We start from the raw sequence: 21,796 nt of genomic DNA on the forward strand, positions 1-21,796 counted from the left end.
GTTCCATTCTTCGCTGTGTAGTTCTCAGCTTCTCTTCCATTCTTTTGGTGAGGGCCCAAGTTTCACTTCCATAAGTCATGGTGGGGAGTATACATTGGTTCATTATTTTATGTTTCAGACAAACTGGGATATTGCTCTTCAGTATGTGACTATATTTCCTGAATGCTATCCATCCAAAATTTATTCTTCTCTTGACTTTTATCCATTTATCATTATTACAGCTAATAACTTGTCCCAGATAAGTATATGACTCCACCTTTTCAATTACTGCTCCTTCAATCATTATGTCCCTTTCTGTGGCATACTTGTTCATCATTACTTTTGTTTTAGCCATATTCATCTTTAGTCCAAAATCCTTACTAACTGTGCATAACTGATTAAGATTTTCCTCTAATTCTTTGGGATTGTGGCTTATGACCACAATGTCATCTGCAAATCATAAATGGTTTCGGTACTCTCCATTCACATTGACTCCTTTCTGAGACCAGTCTAATCTTTTGAAAGCTTCCTCAAGGGCAGTAGTAAACAGCTTCGGAGATATTGTGTCTCCTTGTTGAACTCCTTTCTCGATTTTAAATTTCCTACTGTCTTTGTCTAGTCTAATAAAGGAGGTAGCATTCCCATATATTTTCTTCAAAATCATAATATATGGGGTATCTATGCCTTGTCTTTCCAGTGACCGAAACGTTACTTTATGCTGTATGGGGTCAAATGCCAAGCATAATGATGTTTTATATTCATTTGCTTTCTCCATTAGCTGTGATATTACGTGAAGGTGATCCATAGTTGAGAATCTTGTCCTAAAGCCAGCTTGCTCTTTCGGTTGATTCTCATCAAGTATTCTTCCTAATCTGTTAGTAATGACCCTTGTGAACAACTTGTAGATGTGGGATAACAAGCTAATTGGTCTATAATTTCCAATTTCTGATTTATCTCCTTTCTTATGCAGCAAAACTATGATTGCATTATTCCACTGCTTAGGTGTTACACCTTTTCTAATGCATTTTGTGAAGAACCTTGCCAGTTTTTGTGTTATGTCTCTTCCTCCCAATTTTAACAACTCTACAGTAACTTCATCTTCCCCCGGGCTTTCTGATTATTCATTTTCTTCAATGCCTGTTCTACCTCATCAGGAAGCATATCGGGTATGTCATATGTGTTGCTAATTTGTGATCCATCTTCCCCACTGCTGGCATCATTCCCTCGCTCCTTGTATAATTCTCTATAGCAGTCTTCTGTTATTTGAATTATGACTTCTCTGCTATTTATAAGTACACCATCGCTATTCTTCAGTTTCAGTATCATTTGTCTTTCTGTATTACTGCTCATGGCTGCTGATTTAAGTCCTTTGTTTTCCCTTAATGCTTGTTCTACTTTTCTTGTGTTAAATCTTCTTATGTCCTCTCTGAGCCTCTTTCTAATGGCTTTGCATAACTCAGTATACTTAATTTTCTCCTTGTCAGTGTTTATCTTGTTCTTAATTTGTCGCCTTTGGTTCATCATTACAAGTGTTTCTTGATAAATTTTTTCTTCTTTGGATTTCTTTTTTCCTATAGGTTTCTTGGGCTTTATCACTTTCAGAAAGCTGTAATATTCCTCGTCGATATCTTGGTCCTGAGCAGTCTGCAGAAGCTCAAACTTGTTCTTAAGTTCCAGTACATACTGCTCTTTCTCCTCTTTTGTTATCTCAAAGACCTTTGTATTATTCACTCGAGTCAGTTTTTTTCCTTTCCTTTCCAACATCCATATCAAGTATGCATCTTACCATTCTGTGATCACTTCCAACATTTACATTATTCAGGACGGTAACATCATGAGGATGAAGTCGATTTCATTAGCTGTTAATCCATTTGGGCTCTTCCATGTCCACTTTCTGTTCACCCTTTCCTTGAAAAAAGTGTTCAGTACTGACAATCCTTGAGATTCTGCAAATTCCACAAGTTTTTCACCTCTTTCATTTCTTTCACCAATTCCAAAACTTCCTCTAGTTCCCCTTTCTGCACTGTTTTGTCTTTCCAACCTTAGCATTGAAGTCCCCCGTAATAATAGTGTAGCGGGTTTTCTGCTTATCTAGAAGACTTTCAATTTCGGTGTACATTTCTTCAACCTCTTCATCATCATGGCACAATGTTGGTGCATAAATCATTATAACCTTTAACTCGTACCTCTTAGAAATCTTGAGTATTAGTCTTGACACCCTTGGTGATGTACATTTGAATTCCAAAATGTTGTTTTTTTATATCTTAATGGACCAGAAACCCAACTCCACCTTCACTCCTTTCACTGTTTCCATTGGTGTACAGCAGATTTCCACTTGATAAACTTATAAGTGACTCATTTCCTCTTCTTGTTTCAGCCAAACCGATGATATCCCAATTCACATTTTCTAGTTCCTTTTCCACTTCTAATATCCTGTCTTCACTGTTAAGCAATCTTACGTTGTAACAGGCCAAGTTCAGTTTCTGTGCATGGCAGCCTGGTCATACCCAGAGATTCTAGCATCCTCTGCTTTCACTCTGATCCTCTCGCTGCCGTAAGAGGGGGAGTGAAAGCCGCTACGGACTGAGGGCCATTTGTTTTGTCATGCTGTCATATGCTGGAGGGTTTGGTCTTTTCCTCTTCACGCTGACCAGGCGTCTTGAAGAGAACCACTCTACACGTTCGTTGCCACCTAAGTGACATAACAGGGCTTACAATCGAGGTGTGCATGAGCGGATTTTAGGGAGGCAGGCCAACCGGACTTCTCCTAAATCTTCTGTAATAGAAAGATATTGGATCCATCAGTATTTTAGACTGAGTGTCTGATAACACACAGAATACCTGTTCCCTTCTAAGCCCCTATGTATATATTGTATGTATGTGACCATAAATCACATCAAAACCATATATGAAACACAACAATAATAATAATAATAATTAAGAATAAATTAAAGGATGAAAATTAGTATTGTGTGTGCGCGTGCACACACTCCTTGATGGCAAAACTAGACTGGCATATGTGAGTTACTTTGCAGATTCACCTGATCATGTGATTATCACTAGATGCTACCTTGTGTTATGCAGAGTTTTTTTTTTATTATATTCAGTTCTGCATAAATGTGCAGTTCTAAAATATTTTTGTTTTTATTTGAATACTTATAAAACAGTTTGAGCAGCTTTTAAATTCATGGAAGTGAGATGATTACAGATTTATATAAATCCAAACTGCATTTCTTATTTAAAAAAAAAAAAAAAAAAAAAGTTACTAAAATTACAATTCTAACATACGTGAAAACTGTTATACAGGTATACCTGATAAACTTAGGAAAATGACTCATTATCCAAATGATTTATTTTAAATATAAAGTAAGATAGAAAATATTTTGAAATTGACCATTGTTCCCATTTATGAATTTACATATTTTTATATAAATATATATAAAAGTTTTAACCAGTTTGTTTCAGGAACTGGTTAAAAATTTTAATCTGGTTTCATTAAATTAATTTTATGATTAACATTAGTACTCTGAAATTAGAATGGCTTTACAGCAAAATTTCTTTTAATTATGGCACAAGAAATATTCCAATTTTTGTTTTTTAAATGAAGCTTTGTTTTATCTAATTTCAAGAATCTTTGAAAGTTTTCTTTGAACTTTTATTATTCTTATTTTAATTAAAACTAGTATGTGTAATTTCCAATGGTCTGATAATATAATTCTTAGTTTTATTAAAAGTGAGATTTGTCTCTAGAAGGTAATTCAATTTTACAGATTCTGCTTCTTTATAGTTCAAGGCAACTGGATGGAATCTTGAGATAATCCTTTTTATATTTTTTTTCTTTACCCTGCTTTTTGGGGAAAGCTTAGTACAACTTCATTTTACTGTGAATTCTATTAAGAGATTTGTTGTTAGCTAAATATTAGCTAAGAATTTTCCACTGAAACAGTGACTTACCAGAAATTCCTTTCAGCTTAAACTATGTAAGTTCTAATAAACTATAATTTTTTGTTTATATACACATACATATTGTCTGCAATAGCCGATGTTTTATTGTATTTTCATTTTAGTATACTAAAAAGTAAGCTGTGTGTGTGTGTGTGTGTGTGTGTGTGTGTGTGTGTGTGTGTGTTATATAGAAAAATTGAAACAAGTGCAGTTTCATCGCATGCAAGTGACAAAAATATGAGAAATCAATGTTTATAATTGATTTTTCAATATCACCATATATTTAAAAATTTTTAATGTAGTGAATGTATATTTATTACATATTACAGAATAAAACTCTCAATCAATAATGACTAAAACCATACCCAGTTTTTCTTCTAGTCTTGCAACCATAAATTCATGTTTCAGTGGTAGCCGAATGTCGTTAATTGTGATGGTACCTTCTGCACCCTTAGCATCATTGCCTAGAACCCCATCTGTTTTCAGTCTCTGAATTTCATTAAGAGCTGCTTGTCTTTTCTGAGCTGCAAGATAGTTTTAATGATTTAAAAAAAAAAAAAATCTCGAAATTAAAAATGAAAATAATATATTCTAAGTAAATCAGTAACCAAGTTTGTAGTGACCAGGTCATCAACACCAAGAACTACAGAAAATAGATTGCCCCAGGGACAATCTATTTTCTGTAGTTCTTGGTGTTTACTGGGTGTGCCAAGAACCCAGGACCCTGGGTTCTTGGCACACCCAGGGTCCTAAGCTGGATATCATCATTCTTCTCTTTCTTGGTGATTACTTTCTACTTCTGACTTTTGTTTTCTCTCTCTCTCTCTCTCTCTCTCTCTCTCTCTCTCTCTCTCTCTCTCTCTCACACACACACACACACACACGGTAATTCAGATTTTTTTTTTTTTTTTGACTGGTGCTGCATAAGCCTCAGGCTTCCTTGCACCATACGGCTAATAATAATAAACACCTCAATCAGATCATCTCGCAAGTGCCAATTTGTGGAACCAAAGCCTTTATAGTTTATAGGTAAGAGCACCCTTTTGTATCCTTCACCAATCTGGTTGCACTTCTCTGCACCCATTCCAGCAGATCTACATCACTTTCTAAAGTAGGCGCCTCCGTAGCCAGGTGGGAAGGAGCAGCAGTGCGTAGCACACACTTCTCGATTAGAATGGGTTCGAGCCCATCACCACCAGATGCGGAAAGTTGGGGAATGACCACCGCATATACCCGGAGCAATATGGCCTTAGTTGCTAATGCTTCTAAAAACCAAATAACAAACAAACAAACTTTCTAAAGTGAGGCTTCCAGACCTGTACTAGAGCCTAACCGGAGCCTTGTTGTACAAGGGGATAATCACCTCCTTATCCTTGCTAGCAAAGCCTCTGCATATCAAAAGCATTAGTAAATGATGCAAGAAAGCAAGCTTATACCTCAGCCAAAAAAAAAAAAAAATTACGCCTCCCATTTCACCTATTCATTCCCTCCAATAGTTTGTCTAGTTCTTCCTTGAATTTATTTAAACTATTAAATTCCACAACAACAGATGGAAGTTTGTTTCAACAATCAACCACCCATTGGCTAAAGCTTTATATAGCATCACAAAAAAAAAAAAAAAAAAAAAAAAAATCTGTACATATTTTCTAATAATTTGTCTAATCCTTCTGTAAATTCATTCAGATACCTCCTTCCTCTCCAAACCCCCCGGGGGCTCACATCTGGTAAGTATGGGCTTGGCATACCCAGGGTCCTGAGCTGGATATCACCATTCTTATCTTTCTTGGTGATTCCCTTCTACTTCTCTCTCTCTCTGTCTCTCTCTCTCTCTCTCTCTCTCTCTCTCTCTCTCTCTCTCTCTCTGGGTAAATTCAGAAATTTTTTTTTTTTTTTTTTTTGCCTGGTGCAGCATAAGCCTCAGGCTTCCTTGTAACATATGGCTAATAATAATAATAATAATAATAACATCAGATGAAAATCAATATGCAGTATGGCACATTTACATAACCTGTATGCCTGATTAATGCAATAGTATAACACTGACAAAACCCCATGAGCTCTCCTTGCAACAAATATGCGTTGCTCGCAGAATTTTATATTTTACCTCCAAGTCTCTTATTTTCCATTACTCTGATTGTGTAGACCACACTGTTGATAACTTAAGTCTGAGATTACTGCTGCCTATATGCAATATTATTAGTTATATGGTGCAAGGAAGCCTGAGGCTTATGCTGCACTGGCCAAAAAAAGAGAGAGAGAGAGAGAGAGAGAGAGAGAGAGAGAGAGAGAGAGAGAGAGAGAGAGAGAGAGAGAGAGAGAGAGAGAGAGAGAGAGAGAGAGAGAGACTTAAACTTCAACTGCTATTTCTCCACACATTTACCTATTTTTTTCTAGATCTTGTTGCAAGATCTTTACTTGTAGTAGTAGTAGTAGTAGCAGTGGCATTTGATGCAAGAAAGCAAGTGTACGAGCTTATGCAGCATCAGCCAAAAAAAAATCACACCATTCCCTTCAAATGCCTGTCCAGTTCCTCCTTAAATTTATTCAACCTATCAACTTCCACAACGACAGATGGAAGTTTGTTCCAGCAATTAACCACCTGTTTGCTATCTGAGCAGGATCATCAACAGTCAAACCATCGATTGACGAACCATCGAATGTTGTTGCATCATTACTGTCACCCTGCCAAACGTATATAAACCTGTCACCCTGCAAACGTATATATTAAACCTGATATACCTTCTTCAACATCATTAATCATTATTGAAAACAACAATGGGCCTACCATTGAACACTGAGGGAATCCACTAATAATATTAGTCCATGAACAGTAGTGCTCATAGATAACCACTCTCTGTCTTCTTCCACTTAACCTCCCTTTATCCTCAGTAGTAAATTGTCCTTAATGCCACATTGCCTTGAAGAGCAGTCATTTTTGTGCAAAAGTATCAAAAGCCTTCCTGAAATCCAAGTAAATGACATCAAAATTATCTTTTCCATCCATTTTGTAGGTAACTGCATCATAATCTACCAGGTTGGTTAGACAAGACTGCCCCTTAACGAATCCATTCTGTGACTGCAGTATAATCGCATTCCTCTCCAGTGAGAGGAATCCAGATGATCCTTCATTACTTCTTTAACCAATGACTCCACTGTTTCACTGGAACAGACATTAAGCTAACAAGTCTGTAATTACTCATGTTACTTTTGATTCCCCTTTATGAACTGGGGATAGATTTGAACATCTCTAGTCCATGGGGACTTCTCCTGCAATCAAGGATGCTCTCATAATTATGGCTAAGGGTTTGCTTACCCTCTTTGCTGCCTTCTTTAATATAATTGAATAGATTCCAACCAGCACAGGTGCCTTTTTATATTCAGCTTCAACAATCTTTTCTACTTTTCTTTCAGTTATCACAAAGTCATCTCCCCATCAGACATAGATGAACTTTTGGCATCCCCTCCCCTAAAGACTTCCTCAATGTAGGTGCAAAATACTTATTCAATTTGTCAGAAAACTGAGCAGGGACATCAATAGCCCAATGTAATCCTTTCATTCTACTGTTAATATAAGCATAGAAGTCTTTGCCGCTGCTGCTCTTTAACAGAGACGTCTCATAATCTGCCTTACCTTGCTTAGCCTTCGTGACTTGATTACAGACTAATTTAGATATTTATCATAGGTTTCTATATCGCCTGATAATATATATATATGCATCCTATGACCTTTTCTTCTCTACCAGTTTTTCTTTACTTTTCTTCTCTACCAGTGTCTCAAATAGTTCAGCTGACATTCATTTAGGTCCAAGCCTTGAACAGTATTTCTTCACTGGTGTGAAAAGCCAAATACTTTTATGATTACTTCCCATTTAGAATTTGCTGTTGGTAACATCATCAGTTAGCTCCACTGCATATAATATGAACTCTGTCCAACACCACTGTAGTCACCTTCACGAAAGGAAAAGCCTTTCCCTTTACCCTCGACAGTAGTTATGTCTTTAATTAAATTCCATATTAGTACACTGTGATCACGAATACTGATCACGGATACTTAGTGAGTCTTTTACCTGCAGATTCTTAATGCATGAAGAACCACTGCTGATTACTAGATCAAGAATATCGCTTCCTCTTGTTACCTCCCTAACATGCTGCTGCAGAAAACAGTTACCCAAGAAATCTACATTCTAATTTACTGGCCCACTCCATTTCTCTATATAGCTATTTGGTACTCATCACAGTCATTAGGCCTATTAATTTTGTTTTCTCAGTGCTTATATGACACTAAACTGACAAGATTCCACTCGTCACCCATGTCGACTGGATGCACTGCCTCAGATTTAATATGCTTCTTAATTAAGAGCACAACCCTTCTACACTGTCTGCCCTTCCTGTGTACATTGTAATCCCCACATTCAAATTCAGCATCGCTTATGTCTCAGTGACACCTGTCTTCACTATCCGTACAATGTCTGCATTTGATGACTTAATCAGTACTTCAAACTCAAATTTATGCCCAATCAAAAGTGCAACCCTTTTGATTGGGCAACACAGCTATGAGTTGGCACTGAGTTGGGCAGCTGACAACTTTAGCAATTGCATTAGTAGAGGCATAGGATGCAAGAAAGCAAGTTATGCGGCATCAGCAAAAAAAAAAAACAAAACTTACCATTTCACCCATCCATTCACTCCAAAAGATTGTCCAGTTCTTCCTTGAATATATTTAAGCTATCAACTTCCACAACAACAACAACAAATGGAAGCTTATTCCAGCAATCAACTACCTGCTGGCTAAAGGCAAATTATTGCACATCTATTCTACAACTGTCTTTCCTCAATTTGAGTTTATGCCCCCTCAAGTTCATAATCTGAGCAAGAGGGAAAATTTCATCAGCAATGAGCCTGCTCAAACCATTTGAAGCCTTACACATGTCAATCATATCACCTTGCATGTGCCTAGTCTCCAGACACTGCAAATGGCAGAACTTAAGCCGTTCTTGGTTCCTCTTACCAATCTTGTTGCCCACCTTTGTACTCATTCTAGCAACTCTACATCCTTCCTAAAATAAGACCTCCAGACCTGTATGCAGTACTCTAGATGTGGCGTGACCACTGCCTTATACAAAGAGATAATCACCTCCTTATCCCTGAAGAAAAAATCCTGTATACCACTGACAAAACCCCATTACCTGCTCTGGCAGTCTGTCTGCACTGCTCAGAAAATTTCCTATATGACTGCACAATTACCCCCCGGTCTTTTTTATTCTCCAATACGTTGGTACATTTCTCTGGGGTTACTGCTACCCATATGCAGTACTTTGTATTTGTCAATATTAAACTTCAGTTGCCACTTCTCAGCCCATCTTTTCAAGATCCTGTTATGGTAGCATACTGTCATTAACAACTCTGCCAATCTTTGTGTCATTTGCAAACTTCGACATTAAGCCTGATAAACTTGATAAGTATACAAAATAACAGCAGGTCCAACACCAAACCCTGTGGACTGCACTAATAACATTAGTCCACCAAAGGCAGTGTCCACTGATTAATACTCTGTCTTCTCTCACTCAACCGTTTTATCCACTGTAGCAACTTGACCTTAATACCATACTGCTCCAATCTGTACAGTAGTCTTCCATGTGCAACAGTATCAAAAACTTTCCTGAAATCTTAGTATACGATATCAAAATTATTATTTTTTTTTTTTTTTGCCTCCAGTTCCTTTATGACCACATCATAGTATCCAATTAAATTGGTAGACAAGATTTCCCCATAACAAACCCATGCAGTGTCAGAATTATTACTGCAGTATTGCCTAGATGATACTGCAATGCTTCTTTAACCAGTGACTCAATTATTTTCTCTGGAAAAGAAGTTAAATTAACAGATCTGTAATTACTCATGTCACCCTTTGATATCCCTTAGTGAATTGGGGATACATTTGCACATCTCCAGTCTGCATGGACTTCTCCTGAGTTCAATGATGCTCTCATAATTATGGTTATGAGTTTGCTTTCTTGTTTTGCTGTAACGAACCTTAATATAACTGGATATGAGTATGGTGGAACATGACTTGGCAGACAACTAGGAAAAGGTTCAAGGTTAACTATGTGCCTTTGCTTCACGGGTGGCACTTGGTGTGTAATGGCTGGGTGTGCAGTCTTGTTATTTCATAGCCATACATTGTATTTTTTCACAAAAATAATAGTTTTTTTTTTGTTTACATTATCACACAAAACAAGCATACTATAGCAAATTAGATTTAAGCTAAAAAACTGATATACATCAACATATTACAGCTCAGAGCCCCTTTTTTTATAATAATACAAAATAATAATAGTCACGATTTTTGAAAAGTGTGTTTAAGTGATTAATTTACACATAAGCAAGTTTCTTCTTTCCTCTCACTAAATCTGATAGTGGATGTCATCTCATATCTCTCTCTCACTTAAATTCCCCACTAATGCTGAAACTCCTTAAGATGCTGTTCTTTCATCACTCCATTCTTCTTGTATATATAATGGCCTTCTCCTACTGACTGACTATAAATCCTATATTTAATTTTGTGTGATGAAAGTACCCTACATTCCACCTCTACAAGCCTTGTAATGCACAAACAACTATATCTTGTATACTGCTGCTAATTTCTAAAGGCCTCTACAGCCGAATGGTCAGGAGTGGGAGTGCAGTAGCATATGTTCTTTGAGTAGACTAGGGTTCCACCCCTTACTGCTAAATACAGTTGATCTGCCAACCCACACTGGACCAACATGGCAGATTATAGTCCATTTCCCTCAATATGAATCGTTGAGGAGGCGTCCATTCTGCAGTGAATTGATAATGGTTGCAGTTTACTTTTTTCTTTTTTTTTTTTTTTTTTTACTGATAATTTGTTAATTGTTAATCTTTTAATTTTCCAGTAAGATGAAAAAAAATTTATAAACTGGTTCCAGAAGAAAAATTTAATACTTTCAAAATCCAAAGCTCTACAGTTCCATCATATGATGCATTACTTCCACCTTTCCTTTGGTTCACATAACCCTTCCCAGTACTTGCAAATGACAGACATGTATTTCTCTTTTTTTTTTTTGAGGAAGTACAAATGTCCTATGCCAGGGATCGGCAACCTTTTTCAAATAAAGAGCCATTTTTGATCTAATTAAAAAAAAAGAGAGAGAATCTGAAGAGCCACACCTCAGCTCAAGCTGGGGGAGGTGGGAGTTTTTTTTTTTTTTAAGTCCTCCAACTCCATTTCAAATTGTGCTTCACGTGGGCTAAATGTTAGAGCCACAGTTACGTGTTCAAAGAGCCACAGGTTGCCAACCCCTGACCTATGCCAATATTCTCTTCAAACAGTCTTAACTTATCACCAGGTATCTTGTTTTCTTTAATATTCCTCTGTTTTATGGAAATTTGCTGACAGTGGAGCACTGACAAAATTTCAAAACTACATGGGCTTTCCATCCATTTTTTTGATATGTGATTTGTGTGCATTCCTTAATGTTTGCTTTGACAGTAAACCAAATAGTGGAGTAATGTGCTAATGATGATGGCATTGGCACATTACTCCACTATGGGGATTACACTCCACTGACATTAATTACCTGTATTATCAGATGGGGGGGAAGGTCATTTGAAGTCAATTTAATCAGTACTTGACAGAACTCAGACAAAAGTAAAAGCTATATTTGCAGACATTAATTAAAAAAAAAAAAAAAATATATATATATATAGTAAAATAGGTTGTATAGTTTAATAAGTGTGTCACAGTACCTGTAATTACTTTAACCCTTTCAATAGTATTTCTCTAGAGGCCACTCTGTGGAATGAGTTCATTCATGAAATTTAAGTTTTTTTTAAAAATGAACACTTTGTAAACAAATTTAACCATTCTCAATGAATGGTTTTCAAAATTCAAGGACTCAGCATATTCTTCTAGACCATTATACCAAATATCATGTCAATGGATTAACCTGTATCACTCAATTTGTAAGTTGTGCTGGCTAAAAAATCTGCAGAATAACTCAGGGACGGAAAAGAACAAAGTTATTAGTGTTTGAATGTTAATTTTATGTTGACTTAAAGCCCAACATTCAAGTGAAATTATTGTCAAAAATCAAATCAAAATTTTAAATAAAATAAAAATCATAAAAAACAAACTTGTTACTTTTTCAATGGAATATTCTCTACACTGTTTATTTATTTATTTATTCAATACTTTTGATCAATTTTAAATATCATTTTCAGAGAAATTATTTAATTTCAGGCCAAAATAAATAACTGAGGCTCACAACTGTGATTCCCCCCCATCCCTGATTTTCAAAGCTATTTTCATGCTGCCATTAATTAAAACTGTTTATAATAATAAACAATTTCAATGGATGGAAGCATAACTAACATGTCAGAAATACATATAAGAGATGGCAGTGCTCAAATGAAAGATTAAGCCAATTCTGGAAGTTACAGACTTCCACAAAATAGCAGAAACCAACATTGCTAAAATATCAACATATAAAAGAAAGGCACAATACAAACAATACCCATAACAGAAGATATAATATAACACAGAAGTAAGCTGTGAAATAATATATTAAATGCAAAAGCCAAAAATATTTTACAACCTTAAGGGATAAGTTCAGAAGCCACTGAAGGGAGCAGGTTTTTATTATTACAGTTAAACTTGTTTATAACGAGCCCACTTATGAGTAAACTGAGATATTTTGTTTGGTGTCATTTAAAAACACGTAGTATTCAGTCAGATATAACAAGCACATCCCGGATATAACGAGGGAACAGACCGCCATGTACTGCAAAGCAAGTGCTTCTTGTCATCCTTTACAAATGAGAAGAAAGTTCCTACTTGTCCTTCAAAAGAAAATGTATAAAATTGCTTGTGAAATCCGCTGTCTAGAACGATCAACATCAAAAGCAGCGAATGCTTCTAACCTCTCTAGAGGTCTGCTTTTACCTACTCTGCAGCAGATAGCTATTGGTCAATCAGCAAACCAATCAACAAGCAGTAAAATCCTTTCCCAATGACCAATCGCTGGCTGCTGCTGAATAGATGAAAGCAGACCTCCAGAGAGCTTATATGCATTCGCTGCTTTGATGCTGATTGTTTCAGATAGTGGATTCCACAGAAAATTTTATAAACTGTCCTTTTAAGGACGAATTCTATTCTCACTTCTAAAGGACAGTAAGAGGAACTTGGTTTCAATCTCTGAGTCCAAAAATGTCGAAGAGAAAATCATTCTCGGTGAAGGAAAAAGCCAAAATTATTAAAGAACTGCGGACTGGTCAGAAGAACACAGAGATATGCAAAAAGTATAGACTTTCTTCGTTTACTGTTTCAACAGTGTAGAAAAATAGAGACACAGTGTTGAAGGCTTGTGATGACAATGTAACAAATGCGAAGAGACTCAAGAAATGTGACAAAGGTGATGTTGATCAAGTTCTGCTGAAATGGTTCGCTGCACAAAGAAATGCTGGTTTACCCATAAGTGGACCAATCTTAAAGGCTAAAGCAGAAGAATTTGCAAGGCTTTTCAACTATGCAGGATTTTGTTGCCCAAATGGGTGGCTTGATCGTTTTAAGAATCGGCATAAAATTTACTATGGCAAAATCAGTGGAAAAACATCTGTGGTGGACATGGAGATAACATCTAAGTGGATAACCGATGTGTGGCCGCTTCATTCTCAAGGCTACAGTGACGATGAAATCTACAATATGGATGAAGCTTAAATTTTCTATGATGTCACTCCTGACCAAACTTTGAAATTCCAGGACAAAAGTTGTCGAAGAATAGACTTACAGTGGCTATCTGCACGAATGTCTGGACCAGATAAAAGAAGGCTTCTGGTGATTGGAAAGTCTACCAAACCAAGATGCTTCAAGAATGTAAAGCAACTTCCAGTGGCTTATACATTGAACAGAAAAGCTTGGATGACTTCAGATATTTGCATGGATTATCTCAAAAGGTGGGACAAACATCTTCGAACAGAAAAATGCATAACTATACTTGTTGTAGATAACTGTTCTCCACATCCACAGAAAGTCAACAATGTTTTTTTTTTTTTTCTCTCTCTTCTTTTCCTCCAAACATACTGCAGTGCTACAACCAATAGATCAAGGTGTAATCAGAAGTTTCAAAGCTCATGTTCAATCGCAACTTGGTCCTTTTGCTCATTGGCAGAATAGACAAGGGAATTGAAACGGGAATCTCAGTTCTCAATGCTATATGGTTTATGAGCGATGCGTGGGAATGCATTTCACAAAGCTGCATTCAAAATTGTTTCAAGAAGACTGGATTTCAGTCAAAGAAAGATAAGATTACCGGTGAGAAAGATCACATTCTGTTATCTGAGTGGTTAAAAAAGAGGAGTCCAGAGTATTTGAATCAACTTCCAAACATTGACAGTTGAGAGCATGTAGATGATGACATCATAACTTCGGGAGATCTTACAACAGAAGACATCATAGAAACTATCTGAGTAGCAGGTGAAGAAGTAGACAAAGAAAACTCCATTCAGCCTCCATCATATGGACCAGCTGTTGACAGTGTAGAAAAGCTTCAGTGTTTTTTTGAAGCTAGAGATGATACATTGATGCAGAGGTGTTCAGTGCCTTAAGAATGATCAGAAGAAAGTTGAGAAAAAAAGCAGAAGACCAGTCAAATGACCCTACATTTGTTCCTGAAAATTGGATAATCACTTTTCGAAACAATCAGTACTTTATAGGGCCACAAATAATTTCCATACATACGTTAATCTTCTACAGTTTACAATTCAAGTTTGCCTCTGCTTCCTACACTTCTATTGTTCCGAATCACCTAACCCAGGTATAACAAGTACTCGATACAGTGAACACATCTTGCAGTCCAGTGAAACACGTTATAAATGAGTGCATGTATACTTGCATGTACACCAATGCTAGAAGTATAGTAAATAAATTTGATGAATTTGAAGTGCTAATCAAAGGCAGATATTGTTGGGATATCAGAGACATGGTGTCACACAGATATAACAATTGGAATTTGGGGAGTAGAATGCATACAGAAAGAATAGACAAGGTAGGAAGGGAGGAGGGGTTATGCTGTTAGTTAAGAAACACAAAATCTAAGAAAGTACATCCAGTTGACATGGGTGGACAGTGCAATGTTGAGTCAGTTTAGTGTGACATAAACACTGGAAAAGGGAAAATGAGAGTAGGAGTGTGTTATAGGCCTAATGACTCTGATGAGTACAACAAATTGATTGTGCAGAGAAATACAGTGGGCCAGTAAATCAGAATGTATTGTAATGGGGAATTTTAACATTCCAGATATTGACTGGAACTTGTGGGATGGTCACTCGCACACTAGCAAAACTTTTGCAGATTTATTGGAGGATTGTTTTCTACAGCAACATGTTCAAGGGGAAACCAGAGGGAGTAATACTCTTGATCTCATTATCAGAAGTGATGAGTCATACATTAGGAATTGCAGATAAAGGAACCATTAGGTGATGGTGATCGCAGTCTACTGAGTGGGATTTACTTAAAGATGTAACTAGCACAAAGGGTAAAGGGAAAGGGTTTTTATTTTCATAAATGAGACTACAGTGGTCTTAGGCAGTTTTTGAATTCTACACAGTGCGATCAACAGTTGATGTTAAAAACAGTGAATTCTAAATGGGAAGGGGATGAATCACATTGGTCCACTTGATTTTGGTGGTTTGACTGTTGATGATCCTGCTCGTATAGCTGACAAATTGAAGGAGTATTTTGCATCTATATTCACACATGAGGAATTCTGCAAGGAAGGGGAGGACACCAATTTACTAAACCCTAAAAGTGAGCTAAATGGTTTTGTAATAACAGAGAACAAAGTGAAGGAGAAATTGCTGAAGTTAAACATAAAAAAGGCACCCGGGGCAGATGGAATCTATCCAGTTATATTGGAGGCTGCAGCAATTAAAGTAAATAAACCCTTAGTCATAATTATGAGAGCATCCTTAGATTCAGGGGAGGTTCCCATGGACTGGAGATGTACAAATGTATCCCCAATTCACAAAGGGTGTTCAAAGGGTGAGGCAAAATATTATAGACCTGTTAGTTTAACTTCTCTTCTGGGGAAAATAATGGAGTCACTGGTTAAAGAAGTGATGAAGGATCACCTAGATGTGACTGCATGGATTTGTTAAGAGGAAGTCTTGTCTGAGCAATTTGATTGGATACTAATGTTTGTTGTTGTTTGTTATTTGGTTTTTAGGAGCATTAGCAACTAAGGCCATATTGCTCCGGGAATATGCGGTGGTCATTCCCTGACCTTTCCGCATCATCCGTATTTGGTGGTGACGGGCTCGAACCCCGGTCTAATCAAGAAGCGTGTGCTACGCACTGCTGCTCCTTCCCACCTGGCTACGGAGGCCCATGGATACTAATGATGTGGTCACAAAGGAACTGGAGGCAAAAAATAATTTTGATATTTGGATTTCAGAAAAGTTTTTGATACTGTTGCACATGGAGACTGCTGTACAAATTGCAGTGGTATGGCATTAAGGGCAAGTTGCTGCAATGGATAAAGGGATGGTTGAGGGGAAATGGCAGAGAGTGGTGTGTGTGTGTGTGGGGTATGGGTATTTAATGGCGCACAAGCTGCTGTGGCTATATTGCGCCTATTCATAGATATGTTGAAAAGATAAAATAAATAATTAATTAATGTGAACACGGTTAAATCTCATTTCATGCCAGAAACTAATCATAGTCGCTTATACATTCCTATTTGTTTCAAATAACAGAAAAGTTCATTAATATTGGCATTTTCACCAATGATATTATTTAATGTTATCCGTTCCCGGAAATTAGCCAGAGAATGAAATATTGAAGTTCGATGTTGTTGATAATGTGGACAGTCAATCAAAATATGTTTGACTGTTAGATGCTCAGAGCACTGTGAACAATGAGGAGGATCATCGCCTGTCAGTAGATGGAGGTGAGTCAGATGGGTATGTCCTATTCTAATCCATGCGAGTACAACTTCTCGCCGAACTGTCTGAATGCATGAAGGCCAAAATTTTGGGTCCTGTTTCAACTGGAAAAGTTTGTTATTTGTTTGTTTATGCCATAGCTTTGTCAGTTGTTCATGGTATGCTGTTTGAATTATAATATTATAATCAGAAACAGGAATAAAAATAGAGGTTAAGTCTAGTGTTGACGGATTTTTAGCAGAAATATCAGCCAACTCGTTCCCTTTGATGCCTGAATGTGCTGGAATCCAGCAGAAGTTCACTCGTTGCTGACGATCTTCAATTTTCAACAGCAAATACTTGATTTGATTTAATATAGGTTGATCCTTATGAGAGAAATTCTGCATTGCTCTAATTGAGCTGAGAGAGTCGGTGTAAATTAAATATTTTGCAGATGGGTGAAGAGTCAAAATTTCTAGAGCTAATTGAATTGCATATAATTCCGCTGAAAAGCTGCTGTACTCAGGTGGAAGAGAGGCTGATATGATAGCAGAGGGAAACACTGCTGCTGCTCCAACAGTTGAATGAGTTTTGGAACCATCAGTATATATCGGTAAGAAGTCAAAATAGTTTTGAATATGGCTAGCATGAAGTTGCTGCACATTCAAAGTCAGTAAACAATTCTTTCCCCATTGGAGAAAATAATCATCGCAGGCTGGTTGAGGAAATGAAATCCATGGTGGGTGAGAATAATTCTTTCTGTGCTGCCTACTCTGGAGAGGAACATTCCAATTTTGTGCTATTTCAAGGAGCCGTAGGCCTGCTGGTCGTATTTTATTTGGTTTATTTCTAAAGAGATTATGAAATGGTGGATTAAAGAGATATGGTTGGATGGGGTGCAGAGAACAGTTTTGTATTCTGGCTGCATATTTAAGTAGTAACATTTTTCTGCGGAGGTACAGAGGGGGCTCATGGGCTTCAATATATAGACTATAGGTTGGTGAAGTCCTATAAGCACCAAGGGCAATCCTCAGTGCCACGTGTTGTACAGGATCGAGCCAGCGCAATACACTCTTTCGGGCAGAATCATAAACTGGGGCACCGTAATCCAACTGAGATCTAATCAGTGCTCTGTATAAGAGCAGCAAGGTTGTACGATCTGCTCCCCAAGACTGGGCAGATAGAGCTCTTAGCATGTTCAGCTTTTTCAGACAGGTAGTACATATTACTTTAATGTGCTCACAGAAATTTAACTTGCTGTCTAATATTAATCCCAAGAATCTAATATTGTTGGCAATCGGGATGGTGGAATTTGATATCCTAAGTTCAGGGTCTATATGTAATTTACGTTGATTACAAAAGTGGATTGCAACTGTTTTCTGATGGGAAAGTCGATATCCATTGAAATCAGCCCATTTTTGAATTTTATTGAGGGACATCTGCAATTGCCGTTCAATAGATCTCATGTTCTGAGAATGGCAAGAAATGGATAGATCGTCAGCATAAAGATAGGCTTCTACAGTATTTGGAAGTTCTTTTGAAATGGAATCAATTCTAAGGGCAAATAGGGTTGCACTCAAAACCGACCCCTGTGGTACTCCTTCTTCCTGCAAGAATGTAGAAGAAAGGGAGTTTTGGTATCGAACCTGGAAAGAACGGCTCTGGAGGAAGTTCCTAATAAATATAGGCAGGTTGCCTCGTAGACCAAGATTATGTAGGTCACTGAGAATGCCATACTGCCAGGTAGTATCGAATGCCTTTTCTATATCAATGGAGACCATGACAAGGTGTTCGTTTTTCACAAAGGCATTGCAAATTTCAGATTCGGCCTTGATCATCAGATCTAGAGAGGACCTATTTTTGTGAAAGCCATGTTGACAATTACTCAATAGTTGTTCAGTTTCAATGATCCAGCTGAGTCGACTGTGGATCATTTTTTCAAGAATTTTACCAAGGCAACTTGACAGAGAGATTGGCCTGTAACTATTAGGATTGGAAGGATCTTTTCCAGGTTTCAAAAAGGGCAAAACTGTAGCATGGTGCCAAGAGGTTGGATAAATATTTTCCAGGAAGATCCCGTTAAAGAAGACTAGCAGCATTTGTAAGTTTCGCTCATCGAGATGCTGCAGCATGACATAATATATGCCATCTGGCCCAGCTGCACTGTTTCGTGTTGTTCTGATGGCTTGTAAAAGTTCACAATATTCAAGAGGCTGATTATACGGAAGTGATAGTGAGGTTCTGAAGTTGATGGGCCTCTGTTCGGTGGAGGTCTTAATTTTTTGGAATTTCAGAGTATAATTTGATGCAGCAGAGACTTCAGCAAAGGTTTTACCCAAGGCATTCGCTATATCTAGACGACCAGAGAGTTCTTGCCCATTGTATGAAAGAATTGGGGAAGGGATGTTTGGAAACTTCCCAGAAAGCTGTCTAATTTTCTTCCATATTAATCTGGAGTCGGTATTTCTGTTGATAGTACATGCAAACCGAGACCAAGAATCTTTCTTGGCTTGCCTGTGAATGAACCGCGCTTTTGCCCTTAACTTCTTGTAACTAATTAAATTAACTGTCGTCGGAAATCGACGGAATAAATTGAATGCTTTATTTTTTTCCTTCTTTGCTTTCGTGCACTCTTCGTTCCACTAGTAGTTGAAGTGCCGTCGGGTTTGGGGGTTTGATAATGGAATTGAGTATTTTGCTGCAACTAAAAGATGGGATGTGATATGATCAGTTACTTTGTCTATAGGTTGTAGCTGAATAGTTTCTTTGTCCAGAATTATTGCTGACTGAATGATCCCATTTGGCTTTAGAAAATTTCCATTTTCTGCAGGGTTGGTCTAATGGTGATTGTGTAGTGAGCAGGTTACAGACAATTGGAAAATGGTTACTTCCCATTGGATCATCCATAGCGGACCACTGAATGACTGGAAACAGTATCGGAGAACAAATCGAGAGGTCAATTGCAGAAGTCTGTCCAGTAGGTAATTGTATGTGGGTGTGTGTGTACCACTGTTAAGAATGGTAAGGTTCTGTTTATCTAGTAGAGTTTCAATCAGTCGGCCCTGTCTATCTAATTTAGAGGATCCCCATAAAGGGTGGTGGCCATTGAAATCCCCTAGCAAGCAGATTGGGGAGGGTAGCTGTACTAAAAGTTCTTCGATATCTTTATAAGGCACCTCCGTAGCCAGGTGGGAAGGAGCAGCAGTGCGTAGCACACGCTTCTTGATTAGACCGGGGTTTGAGCCCGTCACCACCAAATACGAAGGATGCGGAAAGGTCACGAAATGACCACCGCATATCCCGGAGCAATATGGCCTTAGTTGCTAATGCTCCTAAAAATCAAATAACAAACAAACAAACGATATCTTTATAAGAGTAGGTATTGTTTGGTGGGAGATAGACTGAGACTAGCGTAAATGCAATCTCAGCAATCAGACGCACAGCAACGGCTTCGATTTGGGTTTGAAGAATGATTTGACTAGCAGGGATCTTTGAGTTCACCAAAATAGCTACACCACCATGAGCAGAGTCAGATGTATTCCGATCTCTTCGATAGACTGAGTAGTTTTTTATAGAAACAGAAATTTTAGCAGTTAAATAGGTTTCCTGCAGACAGAAACCCACTGGAGAGTAGCGTCTAATTAAGTACTGAATGTCATCAATGTTGCCTCTAAAGCCTCTACAATTCCACTGTAAAATATAAGGCATTATATGAGTTTAGAAGAAGCTGTACCTGACGTGGCTGTCTTGTGGCGTTCTGGCTTTGGTTTATTCCTTTTTGGAAAGGTGGGGCGACCTGTGTCCATATCTTCTTCTTCTTCTACAAATATTTCAAGAATCGGATCTTCCTGTTTAGATGGGTACTCTTGATGTTTCCTGAATACTCTGTTTTGAAGTTGAACTGGGATTATTTGGTGTAGTAGCAATCACTGGCGAATGAGGAGATTTTGCTGGAATCGTAAGAGGCGTATTACTTGCTTGGTCTGAGTGTTTCTGGATATTGGACTGCTGCTGAGAAAGAACAGCTCGAGCCCAGTCAGAGATTGATATGTTGGATGGAACAGTAACATCAGTTTGCGTGGCTATTGTTTGATTTTTTTTGCAATACTGGCATAGCTAGGGTTAGATATACTGGGTGCAATTAATTTTCTTGCTTCTTGGTAAGTAACTTTGTTTTCGACTTTATATTTTACAATTTTTTTCTCCATTTTCCACTTCTCACATGTTTTAGAGTAAGCAGGATGGTTACCCTTGCAATTAGGACAAGTCATTTCTTTTGCTGAACAGTCATTTTGACTGTGATCGGAAGATCCACAGTTAGGACAAGCTGGGTTCCCTCTGCATGCCGTCTGAGAGTGGCCATACTTTTGGCATTTATAGCATCTCAACGGATTAGGAATATAAGGACGAATGCGACAGAGTAGATATCCTGCTTTTACTGATGAGGGTAGATTTGGACTGCTAAAGGTGAGGATGATATTTCTGGTGGGTGTGAGTATATTGTCCCTTTTAGTCATAATTCTTTTGACAGCAATTACATTTTGTTCACTTAGCTCTTCTTTAATTTCTTCTTCTGTCACATTCAAAAGGTCCCAACTAGATATAACACCCTTAGATGTATTTAGGGTTGCATGGGCAGTTACCTTTACTGGAATTTTAGCAAAGTTTGTCACTTTCAAGAGTTTTTCAGAATGCCTGCAGTTGACAGTTTCTACTAGTAAGTCCCCCGATTGCAATCTCTTAACCATCTTGGAAGACCCTGCAATACTTTCCAAGTGTTTTTGGATAAGAAAGGGGGATAGCTTACTAAGAGGCTGTTCTGATAATGAATGCATTATTAAAAATGCAGGAAACTCAGTCGCAGAGGAAATGGTTTTTAACCTCTTTGCTTGCGAAGAGTCATTTTTGTATTTTTGTATTTATTTGTCTT

The 21,796-nt window shown here is 37.6% G+C and overlaps 1 protein-coding gene across 2 annotated transcripts in view; it reads right to left on the minus strand.

Annotated features, from left to right (window-relative positions):
- LOC150079136 (uncharacterized) overlaps positions 1-21,796 on the minus strand; it is a 381,717-nt gene that overhangs the window by 151,120 nt on the left and 208,801 nt on the right. For both annotated transcript variants that reach the window (XM_090382718.1, XM_090382717.1), the window contains exon 12: positions 4,290-4,448. In XM_090382718.1, coding sequence (XP_090238844.1) covers positions 4,290-4,448 — 159 coding nt within the window. The remainder of the gene's footprint in view (positions 1-4,289; positions 4,449-21,796) is intronic.

This window comes from Mastigoproctus giganteus, chromosome 10, assembly GCF_048544385.1.
Source record: "Mastigoproctus giganteus isolate SK-2022 chromosome 10, ASM4854438v1, whole genome shotgun sequence".
NCBI classification, from domain to species: Eukaryota; Metazoa; Arthropoda; class Arachnida; order Uropygi; family Thelyphonidae; genus Mastigoproctus; species Mastigoproctus giganteus.